We start from the raw sequence: 24,012 nt of genomic DNA, 5'->3' as shown, positions 1-24,012 counted from the left end.
GGATCGTGGCCTGATGCTGGTGTTTTATGAAACTGTTCACAAAGAGAACACTCAGGCCTAGCTTCTGTGCCAGACCACCCCAAGTCCTGGCTGCAGAAGCAGGCAGCCCCCCGATGTCAGAAGCCGCCTTTCCTTTCTAGGCATAGAAGGGAACACCACCCAGGAGGACTCCCTCTTCTCCGCTCCCCACAGGGACCGGGTGGGTGCAGACAGCTCGGGGAAGGCCTCCTCTCCCTCCGGCATCTTTTGAGGTTTCCGTCCTGACGCCCAGGGGCGCTCCACCCAAGCCTCGGTTTCTCAGGCTGTAAAACGGGCCAGGAGCCAGGAACGCCGTGGAAGAGGTGGCAAGAGCCCCAAAGCCTTGTCAGCCATCAGGGGCTGCCCTTGAGCTCGGACATTTCTTCTGAACAGGCCTTCTCGGACAGGAACTCAACGAAACTTGACGGAAATCGGACAGCCCCCGCCAAGGAAAAGCGGGAGAGGCCCGGGATTCGCCAAGGCGGGAAACATCGCGTAGCCCAAGCGGCGCCGCCACCCCGGCTCGCGGTCCTGGCGCGGGAGAGGCCTATGCGCGTGCGCACCGCGCCGCCCCACTCCCTCCGCCCCTCCCGCGCGCAGCCCTCTGGGGCGGCGGGGCAACGCCGCGCGCCGATTGGTGGCGTCCGGGGCTCTCCCTGCAGGTGACTGACGGCGCCGGCCACCCCCGTCGCCCGCCAGCCGCCGCCACCGCCTGCCCGGGGTGTGGAGCCCGGCCGCTGCTCGCGGGCTGCGCGTCTGCCGCTCCCGCCGTCGCCGCCCAGCCTCCGCCATGGACCTGTTCGGGGACTTGCCGGAGCCCGAGCGCTCACCGCGCCCGGCTGCGGGTAAGCGGCGCTGCCGCCGGGCGGACCGGGGAAAGGAGGGCGGGCGGGATGGCGGCGGCCTGAGGCCCGCGGCGGCCGAGGCGGCGCCCGCGTTGGGAGGAGACGGGCGGCGCGGGCTGCACGGGGCCTGCTTCTGCCTGGCCCGACCCTGTCCGGCTCGCTGGCCGCCCCGCAGGGAGGCCCGGTAGTTCGCGGAGCTCGGAAAGGCCGCTCCGCCATTTTCGCTACGCAGGAAGGAAAGGGCCGCGCCGCCCTGGCCACGACCCTCTGCCCGGCGGTGGAAGGCCGCGGCGTGGCCGCGTGGGCCGGCCCGAGTGGACCAGCTCTCAGCGCCCAGCGGCCCCGCGGGCCCCCGCGCCACAGTTCCACCCGCGGCCCGGGCCGCCCTGCCTGACTTCCGGGGCGCGCGTCGCCCGCGGGCTGTGGAACGGCTGCGCTCCCGGCGGGTGCACCTTCGGGGGCTCGGCGTTCCTTTTTGCTCGGGAGGTTGAATTAATCACCGTCCTAATCCCTCGTGTTCCTGAAGCCCGGAAGACAGGATGCCTCCTCTGCCATCCTGTGATTTTGTCATAATTAACAGTCGTTTTCTGTTCCTTCCTGGACTGCGGGAAGTTTCCCCTCTCCCTGACGTTAAAGGGACGGCTCATCTGCTAAACCCTGTCCCCTGCTAGTGGGAGTCCCGGTGGGCTGTGGGGTGAGCGCAGCATCCTGACAGCGTGAAACGGGGCCTGTGTTAATCTCTGCCTCCTGTGGGTTACAGTCACTCGATTTCATTCGGCAAAATGCGTGAATTTTTCACGTGCGAGACTTCAGCTAGGTGCTGTAGTTTAGGGCCTTATTTATTACCAAACTTAACTTGGGGGCAGAAATCCTGGAAAACTGAAGACATTCAGATTTCCAGGCCCACCTCAGCCCCAATAAATCCGAATCCCTGAGGGTGGGGTTTCCGAATCTGTTACTAAATCCCCAGGCTAACCCAGCGGGGGCTGGAGACCAACGGTTTGGGAACTCTCTTGTAGGGCAGATAGAGGTGAGTAAGGCCGAACCTTCGCTTTCTAAGAGCTGCTTTCTGAAGACTAGTAATTACGGTAATTAAAACTGGCAAAAGTTAATGACTGTGGGAAATGGCGAGGACTCTTCAGGAGGGATTGTTGTGCACCAAGAGCCTGGGGAAGAAAGCAGTGTTTGAATTGAGCTGCTGAGGATGAGCAGGCTTTTGATTTGCAGTGATTCTGGGCAAGAAAACGGTGTTTATTTATTTTTTTATTTTTGAGACGGAGGCTCACTCTTGTCGCCCAGGCTGGAGTGCCGTGGCACGATCTCAGCTTACTGCACCCTCCGCCTCAGCCTCCCTAGTAGCTGGGATTACAGGCACAAACTACCACACCCGGCTAATTTTTGTGTTTTTTGGTAGAGACGGGGTTTCATCATGTTGGCCACGCTAGTCTTGAACTCCTTGAGGTGATCCACCCGCCTCGGCCTCCCAAAGTGTTGGAATTACAGGCCTGAGCCACCGCGCCCGGCCCCCACTGACCATTCTGATGGTACAGAGCATGTCAGTAACTGGTCCTAGAGTCTTTGGACTTGACTCAGCCATTCGTTTTCAGCATAACCACAGTTCTAGCTGTGGGTAAAAATTGGATTTGTGTAGCCGTCTCTGTCAGTGGAATATAACTTCTAGCTGAATATATTTGGGACAGCGTTTGTATTCACTGTGCCTGTAAACCTGTGAGTTTTTAAATCGCCATTCCATTACTTCTTATCTGCAATTAGATTCTGCTCAGGGGTAGGCTTCCTTGACTGACAAGAAACCTGGCAACTCAAAATCTCATAAGTTGGCACCTTAGCAGCCTTTCACTAGATAAAATGGGAAAAATACATCCTGTTGCTGTTTTTTCCAAACTTGACTGAGCTGAGAGCGGGGGCAGAGGGGCTGCATGGTGTTTAAACTGCCAACGTCCCTGAGAATCGGTTGGTCATCTGCTCCCTGTCTGCCGGGAGGGCACTGACACTGTCAACAGGTCCTGTTTGACTGAGTGTATTTTTAAAAACAGCTTTAAAACGAAGAAGATAGCAAAATTTGTAGATGAATGGAAGCTGAGAGGGATAAGTACTAAAGTGAGTTGCAGAATTGGGATCCAAAGTTAGCTACGACCAACAAGATGAGATTTGACAGGTTAAAAAATCGTTTGTGTAAGAACAGAATCTGGTTTCACATACTTGTGAAAATACTGTGATTTAAAAAAAAAATACCATACTTCGTTTGATAAATGATACTGACTGCTAAAGTGAGTGCAATAATGAATCTAAACGGTGCATCATGACCCTCAAACATGCTATGTGGGTACCACAAATCTCTAAGCTAATGCGGTGAACAATAAAAGACCTAGTTATTTTCACAGAGTGCAAAAAAAGTTGTTCAGGAAATGTGATCAGACTATTTGGTTTAGAATCCAGCTCTTACTCCCTCTGCCTTCTACGGCTGTTCCTACATCTGTAAAAAGGGTGACACCTCCTACTGTTACTGTACAAATTCAAGAGTACAATATGTATGCTGTGGAGCGTAGTGTGTGGTGGAACCTGTAGTGTTTTATAGATGTTAGCCATGGTTAATCATTTTGGGGACAGCCTCATTGTGTTGCCCAGACTGGAGTGCAGTGACACAAATGCAGCTCACCTCCCTCAGTCTTGCAGGTCATCTTTCCACCTCAGCTAACTGGGCTGCTGGGACTTCAGGTGGGCACCACCATGGCCAGCTCATTTTTGTATGTCTTGTAGACACGAGGCTTTGCCATGTTGCTCAGGCTGCTGTCGAACTCCTGGGGCTCAAGTGTTCTGCCCACCCTGACCCAGAGTGTTGGGATTACAGGTGTAAGCCACTGTGCCTGGCTGAGCCATTAACAGTCTTCTAAAAGCAGAAAATACAGTCTTAAATGAATGTTATGAAAGCCCTGAGTGTCGGAGGGAAATGCTACATTGCTTGGATCACATCAAATTTGTTACTATTCTATGTAGACACTTTGATTTTAAATATTGCATCTAATGTTCCCACCCCCAAACCTCCTAAATCTTTATAATCTAGAAAATACATCGAATGCACTCAGGATTTCAGGTATTGTGCTAAGTTGGTAGTTTTCCTCCAAGCCTTTAAAAGTTTTAATTGCAGAGTGAATCAAATTTTTTAAAAAAGGTATATATATATATAAAAATAACACCTAAAAATGTTTGTCCATATCAGGCAGAAATGGCACGTTTCTGTGTCATACCCATAAAAGATGTTGGCTTGATGTCTCTAAGCTTGACAGCTTATATCTGACAGTGCACACGTCATTTAACGGTGTCATGGTTTAAAATTACTTCAGCAGCAACTTGGTTTCACGGTAAAGGGTGGTTCTGTTACTTATTTGGTTGCTGCACCAGTCCATTTAAAATTGGTGGTCACTTGTCAAAGACTAAATAAAATACTTGCTTGGCACTCCATCTTAAAAATACTTTTAAAAATAATTGGAGGCTGGGCTTGGTGGCTCATAGCTGTAATCCCAGCACTTTGAGAGGCTGAGGCAGGAGGATGGCTTGAGGCCAGGAATTTGAGAAGAGCCTCGTGCAACTTCTGTCTCTAAAATTAAAAATAATAATAGGTATTTAAACATAAAATGAAAGTTAAGGTAGAAGAAAACAGATTAATTGTAAAACTACAGGGTTGAACAAGAAAAAAGTCAAAAAATTAAAGTGAATTCAACTATGTAAAAATTTAAAATTTCTGCAGGACAAATGATACTATAAAGGCAAAAGACAGAAAATAATTGCAAGATACATTACTAAGGGTAAGTGAAAGGCTCACAGAATTAATAGGAAAAAATAAAACCCACTAGAAAAATGGTCAAAGGATGTATCCTACCAGTTCAGAGGGAAGGAATACAGATGGCCCATAAGCAAAAAGTTGCTGAGGAATTAGCTGCTGAGGAAGGGAATGTCAGATCACTTTTCACCTACCAGATTAGCAACAACTGGTAACATTGGAGGAATAGACATTCTTATACAGTGTTTTGGGAGTGAAAGTTACTACAGCTTTTTGGGGAACAAATATTGGCTTCTATCAGATTTAAACTAATATCCTATGACTAGCAGTCTAGCAGATTAAGCAAGAATATATGTCAGGTTGTTTATTATATAGTGGCGTACTTGTCACGTGAAGAACTGGAAAAAGCTTGAATGCCCATCAGTAAGGCACTGGTCAAATGAGTGGAGATGCTTCCCATATGTAGCTGTTGGAGAGAATGAATTACACGTGGGTGTGTTGGCCTGGAGCATGCTTTGATGGGTTATGTGAACAATAATACATGTGGAGTGTTGTGTAGAGCATGATTCTGTCTTCTACATGTTAAAATGCATGCATTCATGTACATGAGCATTAAGGAACGTGGAAAGTATACACTAAACTGAGACTGTGGTTGGGGAGTGTGGTAGGACCCCTGCCCCCTTTTATCTGTTAATACCTGTGTGATGTTTGGAAAACACCCGAATTTCTTTTCTAGTTGAAAAGAAAATTGAGATATTAAAAAAAAACAATTTAGGCAAAATATTTTAACATCCTTTTCTAACTTTATTGGATATAGCAACCTTTAACCCGAATATGATCAACTCAAGGGTGTTTTTCTCAGCATAGTGTGTAACTTCAGGTAGACTTAGCTCCAGAATGTTGATAGCTGAAAAAAAAAAGTTCTAGGTGAGATTAACTATGAGTAATAAACATTTTTGGTCCTGTTTTATTCTCATTAGTGTTCAGATATTTAGAAGATTGAGGAAGGGGCCTCTTCCAAATTTTTAGGTCAGGGTTGCACTTTGTCCAATGATTGCAGCCCCCAGTGGTTTGAATTTTAGTTTATTCAGTATAGAGTGTAAGGGCCTGGAGCAGTGGCTCACACCTGTAATCTCAGCACTTTGGGATGTTGAGGTAGGAAGATTGCTTGAGGGCAGCACAGACCCCATCTCTACAAAAAATTTAAAAATTACCTGGGCATGGTGGTGCGTGCCTGTAGTTTCAGCTACTCAGGAGTCTGGCGAGGGAGGATTGCTTCAGGCCAGAAGGTTTAGGCTGCAGTGAGCTGTGATAACACCATTGCACTCCAGCCTGCCTCAGAGAGCGAGACTCTTGTCTCAATTAAACAAAAAGAATGGAAGATTTTGGCTAATCAGTAGTTTCCTTATAACCTATAGATTTTTTTAGAAAAAGAATCTGTGTGCAAACTTCTAAGTTAGATCCTTTTGACGATGCAAAAAGTAGTCCAGAATTTTATAGAATCTCAGGATTATCGTAGGATTGTTGTAAGGATAAAATGTGATCTTTGTGAAGTTTCTGAAAGGGTGCCCATATATGCAGGCAGCATAGTATCTCACTATGAGCATGGACTGCATGGGTTTGAATCCCCACTCCACTCCTTACTGGCTCTGTGATCTTGGACAGGTAATTGACCTCAGTGCCTCAGTTTTTTTCATCAATAAATAATAATAGTACCTATCATAAGAATTAAATGAGTTAAGATGTATCGAACCCTTAGAATAGTGCCTGACAGGCAGGCAGTATCATCATTTTTGTAAGCTATTACCAATTGTGGTCAGCAGAATGTAAGGTGGTCTCACTGTGTTTAATTGAAATACCTTTCTAGTATTCCAGATTGAGAAAGAAGGTGATCGGCACATTCTGTGCAGCACGGGGAGCTAGGCAGTTCTCTGGGGACGGGGCTCAGTTTGGGGCACCATGTGACTGAATTGCAGCCAAAGGAGAGGGGGCTAGGCTAGTATGAACTAAGCTGGAAGTTGCATCGTGAGGAATGCTTGCAAGGACTGAAGTGTATCTGTTACCTGGGTAAAAGACGACATTCCCCCACTGTACAGTGGACAGACCTGCTTTACATGGGCAAGTTAATTCAAAAATTAAGATAATGACCTGGCACGAGTGGAAGGGTTGGTTGTGCTTCAGGGTGGGCTGTTATCTGTAAATGTCCCCTCCTTTGTTCTAAGGTATCTGGCTCTCTGACCCCACTGAATGCAGCATGATTGTCTGCATCATCTCATGGTTTTGAGTCTGTCCAGAGAATGGACATTTTGATTGTTAGACCCAATGTCGTTTGGGCAAAAGGGACCTACTCTAGGATATTAGGAATTCTTGTAAGTGGATTAAATCGAGTAATGGTTATCCTAAATACCTTTTTTTTTTCTTTTTTGTGACAGTCTGGTATTGTTCCCCCAGGCTGGAGTGCAGTGGCGTTAGCTCAGCTCACTGCAGCCTCTGCCTCCCAGGTTCAAGCTATTCTGACTCAGCCTCCCAAGTAGCTAATTTTTGTTTTTGTTTTTGTTTTGTTTTTTTGAGACTGAGCACTCTGTTGCCCAGGCTGGAGTGCAGTGGCACAATCTGGGCTCACTGCAGCCTCCTCCTCCTGAGTTCAAGCAGTTCTCCTGTCTCAGCCTCCGCAGTAGCTGGGAGTACAGTTGTGCACCACCTCTTGCCCAGCTAGTTTTTCTATTTTTAGTAGAGATCGGGTTTCATGTTGGTCAGTCTGGTCTCGAACTCCTGACCTCAGGTGATCCACCCACCTTGGCCTCCCAAAGTGCTGGGATTTATAGGTGTGTGCCACTGCACCTGGCCATCTTAAATACTTTTTAATGGTTTTATTCTGCTTCCTGTATACTTCTCATAGTCTTTATGTCACTTGTAAGAAAAACAAAAAAATGAAAGTATTTGCAATTCCTTAATTTGTTTAGGGTCATCCTGAGGGGTTAGAATACATTTTTCCATTTGCATTAGGTGTCTAAAGCAAAATAGTTACTTTCTGTTAACTCAGAAATCTATTGTGTGTTTAGGTACTTCTCACCCAAAGAACCCAGGATAAATTTCATTCCCTTAAGTTTATAAATTGTAATTAAAACTTTTGTTTTTAAAAGAAGAAAATTGATACCCAGCTCATTTCTAAATGGAGGCAAAAAGATGTTATGGATGACCCTCTTGGGGGGTATAAATTGATTTCTTTAAGTGAGTTGTTTTTTGCCCGGCACAGTAGCTCACACCTGTAATTCCAGCACTTTGGGAGGCTGAGGAGGGTGGACCACTTGAGGCTAGGAGTTTGAGACCAGCCTGGCCAACATGGAGAAACCCCATCTCTACTAAAAATATAAAAGTTAGGCCCAGTGTGGTGGCTAACACCTGTAATCCCAGCACTTTGGGAGCCTGAGGCAGGCACATCACTTGAGGTCAAGAGTTCAAGACCAGGCTGGTCAATATGGTGAGACCATGTCTCTACTAAAAATGCAAAAATTATAACTGGGTATGGTGTTGTGCACCTGTAATCCCAGCTACTCAAGAGGCTGAGGCAGGAGAATTACTTGAACCCAAGAGGCGGAGACAGTGAGTTGAGATCACTCACCGCACTCCAGCCTGGGTAGCAGAGTGAGACTCAGTCTCAAAAAAAAATTGTTTTTTAAGTGAGGTGTTTTTTTTGTTTTGTTTTTTGTTTTCTGTTTTAAGACATGGCATGGTCTTATTATGTTGCCTAGGCTGGAGTGCAGTGGCCCAGTCATGTCTCACTGCAGCCTTGACCTCCCTGGGCTCAGGTGATCCTCCCACCTCAGCGTCCTTAGTAGCTTGGACTACAGGCGCTTGCCACCACACCCAGCTAATTTTTGTATTTTTTTGTAGAGTTTTTTTGCCCTCTTGCCCAGGCTGGTCTTGAACTCCTGGGCTGAAGCAATCCTCTCACCTCAGCCTCCCAAAGTGTTGGGGTTATAGGGATCAGCCACCACGCCTGGCCTAAATGAGTATATTTTTATACTTGAACTCTGAGGAACAAGAAGTGAGATAAAGCCCATGTGTTTGATTGGTGTGTCGAACTTCGTAGGAGGTGAATGTGCATACTTTCAACTTGGATTCCTGTGTGCCAGTTCAGATACCTAATAGCTTAAATAGAATTTTAGGGAAAGGTGGGATAATAAGGAATAGTGGTTTAATTGTATTTGGAAAAAGATAATTAGGCATAAAACATTTACTTTTGGAGTGGAAATCTTTACATTTTTTGTTAAGAGTTTTCTGCCTTTCTTCTGAGGCCATCTGTCTTTGATTACCCTGAAACTCCTTATTTTCTCCATAGCTATTTATTGAATCAGGCACTGTGCTGCGGCCAGGGACACCAGGTTACAACAGATTTTCCTCCCTAGCAGAATGTTACTAAAATAGGATTTTTATAAACCTGTAGATCTTTGAAGCCCGCCACCCCCCCCCCACCCCGTTTCTGAGCTTCCATCTTGAAGTCTCAAGTATTGTTTTCCTGGTCTAGAATCAGTTTTTTTCTCCCCAGGATTCTGTTTCAAAGAAAGACTTTAAATGTTTGATGCTTTCAATAATGAAATTATCAAGAAAATATTTTTTTCCTCAGAATACTCAATGGCCCTGACAATGGCCTGTTAAGACATCATTCATTGCTTTTATGTTGACTGTAACTGTTGGGAACAGGTGTCCATATTAAAAAGCTGTTAAAATATTTTTAAAAAGTCTGTCCAGCAGGAAGAAGAAAATTTGAATCTAATAGCAAACTTGTATCAAAGCAGGAAGACCACATGGTCTTCTCCTTTGAAAACCTGTCCTGGATGATGACCCTGTGCTCTCTAAACAGGTTTTCTGTGTTTTAGGGAAAGAAGCTCAGAAAGGACCCCTGCTCTTTGATGACCTCCCTCCAGCCAGCAGTACTGACTCAGGTACAGTCTCCAGGCTCTCCCAGGTGTGTGTCAACGTCTCTACTCATCCTGGGATTGTAGTTGTCTCAATCTTTTTCCCTTTCCCCCATTTTCAACACACAGATGTTTTAGGTGTTGGACTGTCTTTAAGTTTTGAATCCATGGGATCAGGTAAGGCAGAAAAATCTGCTAGTCGCTAGCCCTGAGAAGAGCTGCCAGAACATGTGGAGCAGTTTTCTCTGGTCCTTTGAGTATTTATTTTACTACCTGAAATACAATTTAACTTTTTAAGGCAAATTTTTATTTCCTTTGAAATGATAGGACTTTAAAATAGGTTCAAGATACTATTCCCTGCAGTATGAGTTGCCACTGGATTGACGCAAGAGTTTTGAGTTTATTTCAGTAACCTACATAGGTGTCCTGGTGGGATGGATTCTGAAACTTAAGCCTTACATTATTTTTATGGGCTCACTAAGTGTTCTGCTGTGTTTCAGGATCAGGGGGACCTTTGCTTTTTGATGATCTCCCACCTGCTAGCAGTGGCGATTCAGGTAAGTGGTAGGACAAAAAACCCAAGGTGCTGATGGAAATAATACACAGTATTTCATTCTTATATGAAATTTACATATAGATTTTGACAGGATTTTGGATGACATTAAGTCATAATACAGCATAAGGTTTACTATAAAACTATAAACAGGCACCATCGATTGGAAGGACAAAGATAATACTATATCACTTTCTGGTAATACTAACTTCTTGAGGTTCAGATTGTTGGAACTGACTTTGAGAATTAAGAGTTCACTGGTTTACTCTCAACTTTGTTATTAACATTTTTTAAAAATTCAGTTTGTTATTCTGATTTACCTCGTTAAACAGAGTGCTTGACCCAAGTGTATCAAGCCTAGTAGTACTGGCTCTACCTTCTCCTGAAAATGTTCCTTTTCATGTCCTAATTAAGTAGAAGGGAAGAATAGAGGAGATTCCTCTTGCCAACATGGCAAAGGTATGATTCTGTCTCATGAGAACTTCTTACGTGGAGCTCCTCTGGTGGGGGAAGGTGAGGGTTATGAGAGGTTGGGAGACAGATGGTCATCCCATTTCAGAAAATGTACTGCAGTCATCTTACGTAAGAATTCTCAATCTTCAGGGCTGTAGACCCATAAAAAAAATGGTAGCATTCTCCTACTCACAGTGTAGCCTGAAACCTTCCTAATAAAGACGATACCCTTAGTTGTAATAAAAGTTAATATGTTATGGCCGGCTGCGGTGGCTCATGCCTATAATCCCAGCACTTTGGGAGGCCAAGGCGCACAGGTAACTTGAGGTCAGGAGTTTGAGACCAGCCTGACCAGTATGGTGAAACCCCATCTCTGCTAAAAATACAAAAATTAGCTGGGTGTGATGGTGCATGCCTGTAGGCTGAGGTAGGAGAATCACTTAAACCCAAGAGGTGGAGGTTTCAGTGGGCCAAGAATGCTCCACTACACTCCAGCCTGGGCAACAGAGCAAGACTCCATCTCAAAAAAAAAAAAAGAAAGGAAAAAGGAAAACTCAAGTTATGAACCCTACCAACTGAGTGGATGTCTTTCTGTCCTATAGAGGTATTGGTGACTTGCGGATCTGAATCGTGAACTTTTTGTCATTAAACTATGATCATGCCACTGCATTCTAGTCTGTGTGACAAGAGTGAGACACTGTCTCAAAAACAAAAAGAAAAAGAAATGTCTGGCGAAGAGTAGGCTGAATAAGTAAATAAGTACTTGCATCTTTTTTTTTTTTTTTTTTTAAAGAAACAGAGTCTCACTACTTTGCCCAGGCAGGTCTCTAATGCCTGCACTGAAGTGATCCTCCTGCCTCAGTCTCTGAAGTAGCTGTGACTACAGGAATGTGCCACTTCATCTGGCTATTGCATACTTCTATCGCTGAATACTTTCTACCCCTAAATGCAGAGAACATTTACAGTCATTTGTTAGGACAACAGCTGCCATTATTGGAGATTGATATGTTAGGCGCTGTGATAAATGCTCTTCCTACCTGTCCTCGGCAACTTTCAAACATCTCTCTGAGGTGAAAGTATTCTTACCGTGTTCTGCACGGGTGAAGACAACTGAGACGGAAGGGAAAGCAACTTGCTGTTAAGTTGCACACTTCTTTGAAAGTTGACTTTTCTCATTTCAAACACATAGACACTGCAGATTCCCTTAGCTCTGGCTTTGAGTAGCGATTCATCCTTTCACTAGTGGGAACAGTGTGGCAGCCCTGTTTTGCCTTTGAAAGGATGTAGTACCCTTCTTAAAGGCTGACAGTTACCTCATTTTGAGCCTTTTTAGGTACTTGTTACTTTTTGGAACTTCTTTAGAATATATTAGTTTACTTACAGGTTTTGTAAGTTTTTGTTTAATACTAAGAGCCTGTGGATATAAAAACATGTATATGCTACAGGCCAAAAAAAACATTTGTATTTTGCCACTGGGAAAAGTCTTTTACAGACCCCTTCAGCAGGGTCTGTTTGATTCAGGGCTTGGATCTTTATGTTCTCTCACTGTGGGAACGTGCCCCCCACCACCATGAGGACACAGCTCCCAGGTCTGCCTGTGTCTGCCAGTCCTTGCTTGAAATGACCTCGTCTGAGTGCGAGGATGAAGCCCAGTGTGCTAGTGACTTTCTCCAACAGTCTACAGCTGTGTTTCTGTCCGGCTTTTACTTTATTTCCAGGTTCTCTTGCCACGTCAGTACCCCAGATGGTAAAGAACGAAGGGAAAGGAGCAAAGAGGAAAACCTCCGAGGAAGAGAAGAATGGCAGTGAAGAGCTTGTGGAAAAGAAAGTTTGTAAAGGTTTTCACACAGTTTGAAAACAAATGTATTAGACTTTATATTTTAAAACAGCCCAGAGCAAAACCAGTTTCAGCTTTCTAATAATGCTTTCTTTTTGTATCTGTATCTAAGAGGTGAGCAGGTTCCCTTTTCGCAATTGAATTTCCAAGTTTCTCTGTGCTTTTTTTCTCCTACTTTTCACGTACATCTATCTCTTATCCTCCCTTTGCTCAGATAGGAAACCTACATTTGTTCCTCAAGAGTCACAAAATACAGGTGATTTTTTCCTGAGCCTTCTGCAGTGAGTAGTTTTTGACCACTTAGTCTCCCTGTGACTTCCAGTCTTTGTTCACGGTTTGTTGATTAGTGCTTTTAATTCTGTGATTTAGCTTGGTAGGCAGTTTCCCTAAGCCCGGAAAAAGGAGTTGAAATTTGTAGTCAGTTTTGTAACCTGTCAAAGTTAGTGGGAAAGAAAACAAAAAGTATTAACTAAAGAGAATACTTTAGTTGTGGTACTAAAGTGTTCTTGAGCTGTGGGATTTTCAGTGACTGCGTTGTCCTTTGCCACAATTGAGCTTAGTGAAAGCTGTACGATGCAGGCAGAGCTGTGTGAAAAGATCCACTTGTAGCTCTGCTGGGAAGTCGTTTCCTTCAGCTTGGCTCGTCACTTCCCAGAGGACAGCTCTTTGCAGTGTTCATTTTATTATTTGTTTGGTATTAGGTATCAGAAAATGAGTTTAAATGAGCCTGCCCATTAAATGTAGATAGAGCTCTGCCCTGCATTGGAATCTTATCTTTTTCTTCCTCAGTTGAAGTAAAAGCAACTGATCTTACCATTTGTTCAAATTCTTCACCAGCCTTGAGCATGGAAATACATATTTTCAGGGCATCTTACGGGGCTTTTGAGACAAACTCTGCTGACTTGCATTTGTCCTTATTTATCACAAGACTAAATTTGCTCATAATCCCTTCCCCTGATTTGAATCTTACTTCTCTGCGATAGCGGCACATCCCCAGGGCACATCCCTTGCCCTGGCACTTTGACTCACACCCTAGACAGAGTTGTTTTGTGCTCACTAACTCCTCTCTTGTGTCTCTGTGCAACCTCTTAGAGCTCACCCTGTCCATCAGTGCTCTGATTTTAATTATAGACTTGCAGCTGGGAGATGCTGTAAGGGGTATTGCTTATTTGTTTGCACCATGAGGATATTGCTGAGTAAAACAGTCATAGTTCCCTCTCATTTGCTCTGGGACTAGGGTTTCCAGAGGGTTGGGCACAGTTTTGTATTGGCTTTTTTGTTCTCTTTTCCTTAGCCTCTTCGGTGATCTTTGGTCTGAAGGGCTATGTGGCTGAGCGGAAGGGTGAGAGGGAGGAGATGCAGGATGCCCACGTCATCCTGAACGACATCACCGAGGAGTGTAGGCCCCCATCGTCCCTCATGTGAGTCTCTGTGTGGTAGGAAGCCTGTTTGGCATTAACATCTCCTGGGTTCTGACTGGCGTTTTGGACTGGCTAGTTTGTATTTACTAGAAAGACTAACATATCACTTGATTCTACATCAGTGATTCTTAGCTGGGGTTGATTCTGCCCCCTGCCCAGGGGACAGTTGTCAGTGTTTGGGTACATTTTTGTCACGGTTGCGGGAGGGAGTTGTTACTGGCATCTGATGGGTAGAGATCATCTTAGAGGCACAGAGCAGTCCCACAACAAAGAATTTTTCAGCCTGGAATGTCAGCAGTGTCAAGATTGAGCAACCCTGCTGCTGAGCAGGAGATGACGCTCTGTGGCGTGGCTCTGCAGCATGTGTTACTCCTTACTGGCAACTGAGCAGCTTCTGGCAGAGAATATTTTTATTCCATGACCTAGAAGATAAGAGTTGGAAGCCACCAATTAACGTATGAATGGTGATCAAGGAGAGCTTGTACAGATAATGAGGGCCAAGGAAAAACAAAGGTCAAAATGATATCAAGGAAAAGACAGACAATGAAAAATTAGCTGCAGCTATACAAACTAAAATGAAGCCTTCTGGATAAGCTCTTGGGCTTGGAGAAAAAGTAACCAGAAGGTAGGACGTTAAGTTGGCTGTTAACATACATTATAGTACATGTTTAATAATACATATTACATCGGTTCCATAGTTCAGAGTTAGATAATACATGCATTATGTACTTTATCTGACACCAGTTGGTCATTAACATACAGTGTGCTGGAGCCATTTGGGCTGATGGTGTTTGTCCCGATAAGGGCCACTCATGAAGATGAGGTGATGACTGCTGCAGAGCAGCTGATCATGTGTAAAGGGGATGATATACACACCCATTGAGACAGGGTCTAACTCTCTTGCTCAGGCTGGAGAACAGTGGCACAATCACAGCTCGTTGCAGGCTTGATCTCCTAGGCTCAAGTAATCCTCCCACCTCAGCCTCCTGAGTAGCTGGGACCATAGGCATGTGCCACTACACTGGCTAATTTTTTGAACTTTTGTTGTAGAGACAGTGTCTCCCTGTGTTGCTCAGGCTGGTCTCAGACTCCTGGGCTCAAGCCATCCTTTCACCTTGACCTCCCAAAGTGCTAGGATAACTCTCATGAGCCACCACACCCAGCCTGGGATTTGCATTAAAACCAGGAAAGGGGCCTCTGGAGCCCAAGAAGGCAGATCCTTTGAGACTAAATTTAATTGTGAACACTAAATCATGCCTTGCAAATAGCAGATACTAAGATAACAGCTCTAAGTTAAAAGCAGATGAGGTTTTTTCTCAAGGCTCAGGATGTCCTAAATCGAAAAGGCATTCCGAAAAATTTGAAGGAAAAGCAGCTCTCTAGAATGAATGTCCTTTCTCGTAGGCATTTTTATTTTTTTTCCTTCTTGAAATAGTTTATTTGATGTCTTTTATTCTATACGTGTGGGTTTTTTGGCAAAACTTGAAAGGGGAATAGGAATAGCTATAGTGGTAAGATAGGTTTTAAAAATGAGATATTCAAAATTTATTTGAGTAACAATTTTGTAATATCCTTCCTGCTCTTATAGATACAGTCATGTGCTGAATAACATCAAGTCAGTGATGGACTACATATATGATGGTGCTCCCATAAGATTACACATTTTGTAGAGATGGGATCTCACTATGTTGCCCAGGGTGGTCTTTAAGTCCTGGCCTCAGGTGATCCTCCTGCCTTGGTCATCTCCCAAAGTGTTGGGATTAATAGGCGTGAGCTGCCGTGTTCAGCCATAATACCATGTTTGCTATACTTTTTCTATGTTTAGGTATGTTTAAATGCACAAATACTGCCATCGTGTTACAACTGCATACGGTATTCAGTGCAGTAACATGCTCTACAGTTTAGCCTGAGAGCAGTAGGCTGTACCGTGTAGCGTAGGTGTGTAGTGAGCTACACTGTCTCAGTTTGCATATATATGTTCCATGATGGGCACACAACAACAGCATCACCTAACAATGCATTTCTGTTGTTAAGTGAGGCACGATTCTGTTTTTGACTGTTTTTGATAAATAACCTGATCTGTGTGTTAACGTTTAAAACCAAATCTGATTTAAATAGGAACAGATTTGGTTTTAAACATTTAACACACAGATCAGGTTATGGAATAAAATAGTGTTGTCAGTGAAAAACCAGAATTAACAGATCTTGATCTTTGAAGCAAATGTGAGTTTTAAACATTTTATTTCAAAGGCTGTGAAAGTGTTATAGCTCTTTTAGAATATTAGACCTCTAGCAGGTCTTCCAGTCTTGACCAGAAACGCTCCCCATCCTCACACACACACACAAAAGTATTTTTTTTTAAAGACAAAATGCTGTGAATTTACTTAAATGTTTGTCTCAGTTAATGTTAAAGCCTTTTTTCCCCCCATTTGTAGCAGTGTGGCTAGGGTCTTACCAGTGTGACTTCCTCAGACTTATTAATGTTCACTCTTTGAGATGAGATTTAAAAGCTTTAATGGAAAAGTGTGGTTTTTGCTGTGAGAATTTAGTTAACTCTCAATTCATTCTTTCAGTACTCGAGTTTCATATTTTGCCGTATTTGATGGACATGGAGGAATTCGAGCCTCAAAATTTGCTGCACAGAATTTGCATCAGAACTTAATCAGAAAATTTCCTAAAGGTGAGATTGAGAACTAAATCAGTTGCTGTTCATTTTGGTTGTTAATGTTTGGACAGCTGTGTGAAGCAGTCAGATGTGTCATTTTGGCTTTAGCGAAGAATCATCGATGAGTCTTAAAAGAGTGGGGCTGAGTGGACTCCAGGGCTTCCAGGTGTGGCAGCCCTGCAGGTGTGCCTTAGGATGGCACTTCTCATGATCCTACGTGGTAGACACCTTTTGTGAATTGTCTTAGGGTTCTAGTAGTGTCCTGCCTTTATTGGAAAACTTGTAAAAACAACTTCAGATGGCACTGTGTTATAGGTGAGGAAACAGATTGTTCTGACTGGGCACAGTTGCTCATGCAGCCCTTTGGGAGGCCAAGGCCAGAAGATCACTTACACCCAGGAGTTTGAGACCAGCCTGGGCAACCTAGGGAGACTCCATCACTACAAAAACAACCCCAAAAAACAAAACTAGCTGGACATGGTGGTGTGTGCCTTTGTTCCCAGCTACTTGGGAGGCTGTGGTGGGATGATTGCCTGAGCCCAGGAGATTGAGGCTGCAGTGAGCCACAGTTGCACCATAGCATTCCAGCCTGGGTGACAGAGTGAGACCCAGTCTCAAAACAAAAAATAGAGATTGTTCTTAATCATGCTTGAAATCAGTTGATGTGCAGAAATTACAAAAGCAAAATGACAGTGGGAGCAGGATAATCTTCCCTCATTGAGAGATTGTTTTCTTTTGGCCCTTCTGTAACAGGAGATGGCATCAGTGTAGAGAAAACCGTGAAGAGATGCCTTTTGGACACTTTCAAGCATACTGACGAAGAGTTCCTTAAACAAGCTTCCAGCCAGTAAGTATAACTTCATGAAGAAGTTTGAGTGGACTGTGTGTGCTTTCCTGAATGCATTTCAGTCTTCTGATGTGGTTTAACACTAATGCTCACTGTCTGAAAAGTGCCTAGCACTGAATAAGCTCATACAACCATTAGCTAAGTCTAAAACAGAAAATCAAAACAAGTGTCAGGGGAATGGTCCATTTTGAAATATGAGATACTTTCCACTCAGAATTAGTCTCAAAGTGCTCGGCTGTTGGTGGTGACTGTGTTTCTGATGTGTTTCCCCCCAGGAAGCCTGCTTGGAAGGATGGGTCCACTGCCACGTGCGTTCTGGCTGTAGACAACGTTCTTTATATTGCCAACCTCGGGGACAGTCGGGTATGTGGCTCTGGAGCCACCCACTTAGATGACAGTGTGTTTGATGGGGAAAAGACCTTAGCAAGTACTTGCTGAGTAAGATTAAAGTGACGATGTCTGCATTGAAACCTTTCCTCTGGGGCTGCTGCAGAGTGTTCTGCTGCAGTTGAACTCCTGGGTAAGAGAACAGCAGCTCAGCTAGAGGCACTTTGTCCTCCGGGTAGACTTACACCCCGTGGCAGACTCGTGCTGTAAGACCCAGATCCTGTCTTTGTAGTTTCCTTTTCCTCCTGTGGTTTATTGTGTGTGTGTGATGCTGTAGATCAGAATGTAATTAGTATGCAGGTAGCCTAAATACTCTTCTATTTCATTTCTCTGACCTTAGTGTTGAATGAAAAGTTTTAACCCCTGCCTCTCAAAGTTGTTGTGATTTCAGAGTAACTCAAAAGCTGTAGCTAGAAAATACCAGATGCGGTGCCATGCATCCCCCGAGCCCAGTCCCTGGCTGAGGGAGAAAGCCCAGGGTGTGGTTCCTGCTGGTGGTAGTTGCGGGGATGAGGGTGCTGCTGTGGAAAGAGGGCTGCAGACCCTGCCTCCTCTGCATCAGGACCACATGTTCCATTCCATTGCTCCTTTTTCAGCCTCTTTGCTCCTTCAGCAGTCACAGGAACCAAGTGACTCTGCCTACACTTAAGCAGCATCTTTAGACCCCTTCCCCCGATGCTTTTGGGGGGATTATTCATCAAATAATCCCTGTTAGGGGTATAGCTGGGAATATAGCAGATGAGAGCCCCTGCCTGGTGGAGTTTATATTCTGTGACCCATATTCTGGTGACCCTAATGGTAGACTGGCCTTAGCGCACATGTGTTTAAACCAAATGACCTCAGAAATAGCAAGAGGAAAATTGGCAAAAAGTAAAAATAAAATAATACTTAGGAGTCAGACCCAAATTTGAATCCTGGCTCTGCTCTGTGACTTTATTGGTTACTTACTCCTCATGCTTCAGTGTCCTCCTGTACAACACATGGTGAACCTGGCAGGGTTGAGAGCACATGGAGGCGCTGGTGTGGAAGGCCTGCCTGGCACTTGGCCAGCATGCAAAAGTGGCCCTCTGCCTTCCATGGCTTACGGACACGTCTCTGGCCTTGTAGAACTCCAGGCCAAAAGGGACCTTGATAGTTGTTGAATGCTTCCTTTCATGTCACAGATGTGACAACATCCAAGGGAGTGCTTGGCTGTAGTCATTCAGCAGAGTTTGCGCCACAGTTGATACCAAAACCGGGGGCAACTCTCTCCCTGACTGTTGTGTCTTTGACACTTCTTTGCTGCCTGATTCTCTGAACTTGAGTTTATCAGCAGTAGGCTGAATGTGAAGCCCCATTGTTAACTGTCTTCTTCAACTGGTACCTTTAGATGCTGGGCCCACTGAATTTCATGACTCTTATGATCTCCATCTTCCTAGGCAATCTTGTGTCGTTATAATGAGGAGAGTCAAAAACATGCAGCCTTAAGCCTCAGCAAAGAGCATAATCCAACTCAGTATGAAGAGCGGATGAGGATACAGAAGGCTGGAGGAAACGTCAGGTAACCAGGAACTGAGAGGAGCTCTAAGGAAGGAGGGCTGTTGGCTGTAGAAAGGTCCCTGAGACCTTCAAGGAGTAGAACTTGCCATGTGACATAGTCTTCAGTGTGATGAGGCTGCGTCTGAGTTCTAACATTGGTGACGTAGGTGGATGACTGTTGTAGGATTTCACATATGTCCAAGTGGAAGGAAACTTGGCTCCCTACATTTGCAAAAGGACAAATTCATATTTGCCATTCACAGTGTTTTCTCTGTGCCTCGGAAGTTTCTTAAATACTGTCATTTGTTGCACTGAATAAGTTATGGTTTTAGGTGAATTCTCCAGAGAGAAAATCTGAAGTAGTTAAGACAGGTTCAGTAACATCTTCTGACTTCTTGGGAGTAACTTCCGGCACAGAGGACCATGTCTTTCTTGGTTCTGTCTTTTGTGGTTTTATTTCACTGTCTCTTTAAAATCTTTGAAAACTGTATGTCTGCTCTGGTTTTATTACCTGCTTCTATCCAAGGCAGCTAAAGGAAGGCATATGTTTTTTCTTTAGAATTCCACTTCAAGGACACTGCATTATGGATTCCTCCAGAAGTTTTTTTCTGGTATTGTACAGTTTGACTATTGAAGTTTCATTTTCTGCCAGAGATAAGAAAGAGATCATCTCTTAGTATAAGACAGCACTTACCTGTCCTTTGAAGTATAGTTTCTCTTCTGTTGCTCATTTGGGAAAGTCTTTTTTATTGCTCCAGGCTGAATCTAGTTAGTGGTACAGGGAGATTTCTGGAGAGTAGCTGGAGCTACTACTATTGTTTGTTCAAAAAGCTCCCGGATGAGTAAGAACCAATTTTATTCACGTCGCTACAGTTCACATGAGCAGTGATGGGATTGTAGGGCTGGTTTCACGCCTCAAGTAGTGTTGTTTGCCCAATTTTTGCTGCCATAACCACTGTCCTAGTAACTATGGACAGTCATGCCTGAGGCTGTGACTCTAATTTGAGTGTAAGCATCACCTCTTCTCCCCTTTCTTGTAAGTTTTACATTCTGCTTTTGCCTGAACTACTTGAAAATAATTGGACACTGACAGTCCTATGGCTGCAAGTAAGGCTAATTTGTTGCAGTTGCTTCCTGTATCCCAGTCCCCACCTAATTCAAAGCAGTGTGTACATGCCTTAGAGTTACCATTTGACAGTGTGGGCTTGGGTGAACCCTTCATCTCAGAGAAGAGGGGCTGGAGGCTGCCCTTGAGCAGCAGAGCCCTGTTGTGGCCTGTTTTCCTGCCTGACCCCAGGGCTGGCTCCTCCACCCTCAGCTTTTATTATTGAATTTTGCAGACATACAGAAGAAACTTTGTGGTAGTAAAACAAACATTTCAAAATTTAGCAGTGAACATTTTGTCGTGTTTGTATAGATGTGTGACAGGTCAAGCTGTTTAAAAGTTGTAGACGTGGTAACATAACACTCTAAATACTTAAGCATGCATCTCTCAAAGATAAAGACGTTCTTGACATAATGAATAAGAATTTTCACACCTAAGACAGTAATATTTCCTTACGTTATGTTAGGTTATCTAATATCCTATCTACATTTTTATTTCCCGAGTTACCCCCAAATTTGTTTCAAACCAGGGTCTAGTCAGCATTCATGTCTGCCGTGGACTCGACTTGCATTTCTTTTTTTTGTTTTTGAGAGTGTTTCTTGCTCTGTTGCCTGGAGTGTAGTGTGGCACAATCACAGCTCACTGCAGCCTTGACCTCTGAGGCTCAAGTGATCCTCCAGCCGCAGCCTCCCAAGTAGCTGGGACCACAGGCCTGTGCCACTATGCCTGGCTATTTTTTTGTTTTTTCGGTAGGGGCAGGGTCTCTGTCTCTCTTTGTTTCCCACACCGAGTTCAAGTGACCCTCGTTCCTTGGCCTGCCAGAGTGCAGGGATTACAGATGTGAACCACTGCACCCTGACAAAACTCATTTCCTACCAGGCTTTGAACCATTTTATGGGCCAGCAGTTGTACAGAGTCCTCAGCATTCTGAACTTGCCTATTTCTTTATGGTGTTATTTCCACATATTTCCTATAAGCTGGAAGTTAGGTGTAAAGCCTTCTTTAGATTCAGATGAGGTGTTTTATGGGGGACGCTGCATACTCAGTAGTCCTTCACTTCAGTAGGCACATAACGTGACCCTTAAAGTTGCCAAATCCCAGCACTTGGCTTTGGTGGTAACAGCCAGATGTCATCAGTAAGTAATCTGGGGAGGTACACTGGTACCTTGTGAATATTCTGTTTCTTGTCAACCTTTCACCTAATGGTCTTAGCATCCCTAAATTATCATTTCATCAGAGATGTCAAAGATAATTTTTATATGTGTTGATTCCTTTCACACGTATTAGTGGCATTCTGTAAAGAAACACTTTTCATTATCAATAAGAGAACATAATTCTAAAAAAGCAGGGTAAATGTTTCATTCTGTCCTTTAACCACCAATTTGAAAGGAAGATAATCACCTGTAGTTGTGGAAATTAGTGTTTTTCTTTCACTTCTCTGCTTCTCTCCCTCCATCCTTGCCCTGCGAATCCCTGTGCCCACAGACTGTTGAGTGAGTGAGTTGTAGTTACAATCGTGGTATTTGCTGCTGTTCACTTTATCTCAGATGGGCCAGCTGCTTCCTGTGTCCTCTTCTTACGTGCGTATTAATGTTTAAGAACCAAAATCCAGGCTGGGTACAGTGGCTCACACCTGTAATCCCAGCACTTTGGGAGGCTGAAGTGGGTGGATCTCTTGAGCCTAGGAATTCAAGACCAATTTAGGTAACATTGGTGAAACCCCAGCTCTACAAGAAATAGAAAAAAAAGAGAGAATTAAGCCAGGTGTGATGCCACACACCTGTGGTCCCATCTACCCAGGAAGGCTGAGGTGGGAGGATTGCTTCAGCCTGAGAGGCAGAGGTTGCAGTGAGCAGAGATCGTACCACTGCACACCAGCTTGAGTAACAGCAAGACTGTCTCAAAAAAAAATATTACATCAGTGTAGTGTGGGTGGGGACAATTTTTTTTTTTAAAAAAAGAACCCAAATCCGTGTTCTTAGATGCTCAGTTCAGTTGAAGTTTCATTAGTTCTATGGCCACTCGAGACATACAGAGTTAGGAAACACAGCACATTTTAAATCACAAGCGTAGAGTGCTATTTCTTACTCATATTTAACATTACAGAGTTTTGTCTTCTTTGATTTAATATTTATAGCTCATTTTTCTTAATGTTGGAAATCTTGGTTCTTAACAACAGTATATTTATTTGTTAAAATGGTTTTACAGTATCAAAATTATCACTACTGGAGGAGCAGAAGGCTCACACCTGTAATTCCAGTGCTTCAGGAAGCTGAGGCAGGAGGATCGCTCCATGCCAGAAATTTGAGAGTAGCCTGGGCAACACAGTGAGACCTTATCTCTACAAAAAATAAAAACAGAAGTATGGAGCCAGATCTGGTGGTATACACCTGTAGTCCCGGCCACTCTGGTGGCTGAGACAGGAGGTTCTCTTTAATTTAGGAGTTCTAGGATCTGGTGAGCTATGATAATGCCACTGTACTCCAGCCTACGTGACAGAGTGAGACCCTGTCTCAAAAAATATATAAAAATCATCACTTTAGTTTGTGTTCCTTGCTGTTCTCTTGTCCTTAGAATATACCTCTCTAGAAAGATACTGTCCTCACTGTGTGCAGTATGTAACAGTATGGTTATTTTACCACTTTTTACTGTGGTTATTTTACCACTTGGCTTATTTGTTTTTCATCTGTTATTCAGTTTATTGTTTTCAGTTTATCTGATTTGTAAATGGCTTTTTCGCCTTTATATGTTATAGGGAGAAATTAGAACCCTTTGCGTGGTTGGTGGGAATGTGAAATGGTGTAGCCACTATGAAAAACAGTGTGGCAGTTCCTCAGACATTAAACACAGAGTTAGCATATGATCTGCAGTTCCACTTCTGGGTATGTACCCAAAAGAATTAAAAGCAGGGACACAAACAGATACTTGCACACCCATGTTCACAGCAGCGTTTTCCACCACAGACAAAAGGGAGAAGCAGCCCAAATGTCCATTGACAGATGAGTAGATAAGCAAAGTGTGAGATATCTCTATAACAGAATATTTTTTAACCTCAAAAAGGAAGGTAATTCTGGCTTATGCTACAAAATGGATGAACCTGAGGACTTTATGCTAAGTAAAAGAAGCCAGGTGCAGTCAGGCATGGTGGCTCACACCTGTAATCCCAGCACTTTGGGAGGCGAGGCAGGTGGATTACCTGAGGTCAGGAGTTTGAGACCAGCATGGCCAACATGGTGAAACCCTGTCTCTACTAAAAATATAAAAATTAGCCAGGTGTGGTGGCGGGCAGCTATACCCCCAGCTACTTGGGAGGCTGAAGCAGGAGAATTGCTTCAACCTGGGAGGTGGAGGTTGCAGTGAGCTGAGATCATGCCATTGAACTCCAGCTTGGGCAACAGAGTAAGACTCTATCTTAAAGAAAAAAAAAAAAGCCAGATGCAAAAAGACAAACACTCTGATTTCACTCATAGGAGTTACCAGTCAAGTTCATGGAAAGTAGGATGGTAGTTACTGGGAGGTACAGGGCATGAATTATGGGGTTAGGGTTAACGGGAACACTCTCAGTTTGGGAAGACAGAGAAGTTCTGGGGGATGGATGGTGTTAATGATTACACAACACTGATTATATTTACTGCTGCTGAACTG

General features: G+C 44.1%; 1 protein-coding gene across 2 annotated transcripts in view; it reads left to right on the top strand.

The window, feature by feature from the left end:
* Positions 1 to 708: 708 nt before the first annotated feature.
* ILKAP (ILK associated serine/threonine phosphatase) overlaps positions 709 to 24,012 on the top strand; it is a 30,072-nt gene continuing 6,768 nt past the window's right edge. Inside the window, exons 1-9 of one of the 2 annotated variants that reach the window (XM_002749958.5) lie at positions 709 to 863; positions 9,543 to 9,608; positions 10,082 to 10,138; positions 12,306 to 12,425; positions 13,719 to 13,845; positions 16,419 to 16,525; positions 17,264 to 17,357; positions 17,633 to 17,720; positions 19,163 to 19,284. In XM_002749958.5, the coding sequence (XP_002750004.1) occupies positions 809 to 863; positions 9,543 to 9,608; positions 10,082 to 10,138; positions 12,306 to 12,425; positions 13,719 to 13,845; positions 16,419 to 16,525; positions 17,264 to 17,357; positions 17,633 to 17,720; positions 19,163 to 19,284 (836 nt within the window). In that variant the 5' untranslated portion in view covers positions 709 to 808. Of the gene's footprint in view, positions 864 to 9,542; positions 9,632 to 10,081; positions 10,139 to 12,305; positions 12,426 to 13,718; positions 13,846 to 16,418; positions 16,526 to 17,263; positions 17,358 to 17,632; positions 17,721 to 19,162; positions 19,285 to 24,012 lie in introns of both variants that reach the window. The other variant, XM_008999767.4, reaches the window with a different exon arrangement.

This window comes from Callithrix jacchus, chromosome 6 (assembly GCF_049354715.1).
Source record: "Callithrix jacchus isolate 240 chromosome 6, calJac240_pri, whole genome shotgun sequence".
In the NCBI taxonomy this organism is placed as follows: Eukaryota; Metazoa; Chordata; class Mammalia; order Primates; family Cebidae; genus Callithrix; species Callithrix jacchus.
The sequence above is the reverse complement of the archived record's forward strand: the minus strand, read 5'-3'. Positions and strand labels throughout refer to the sequence as shown.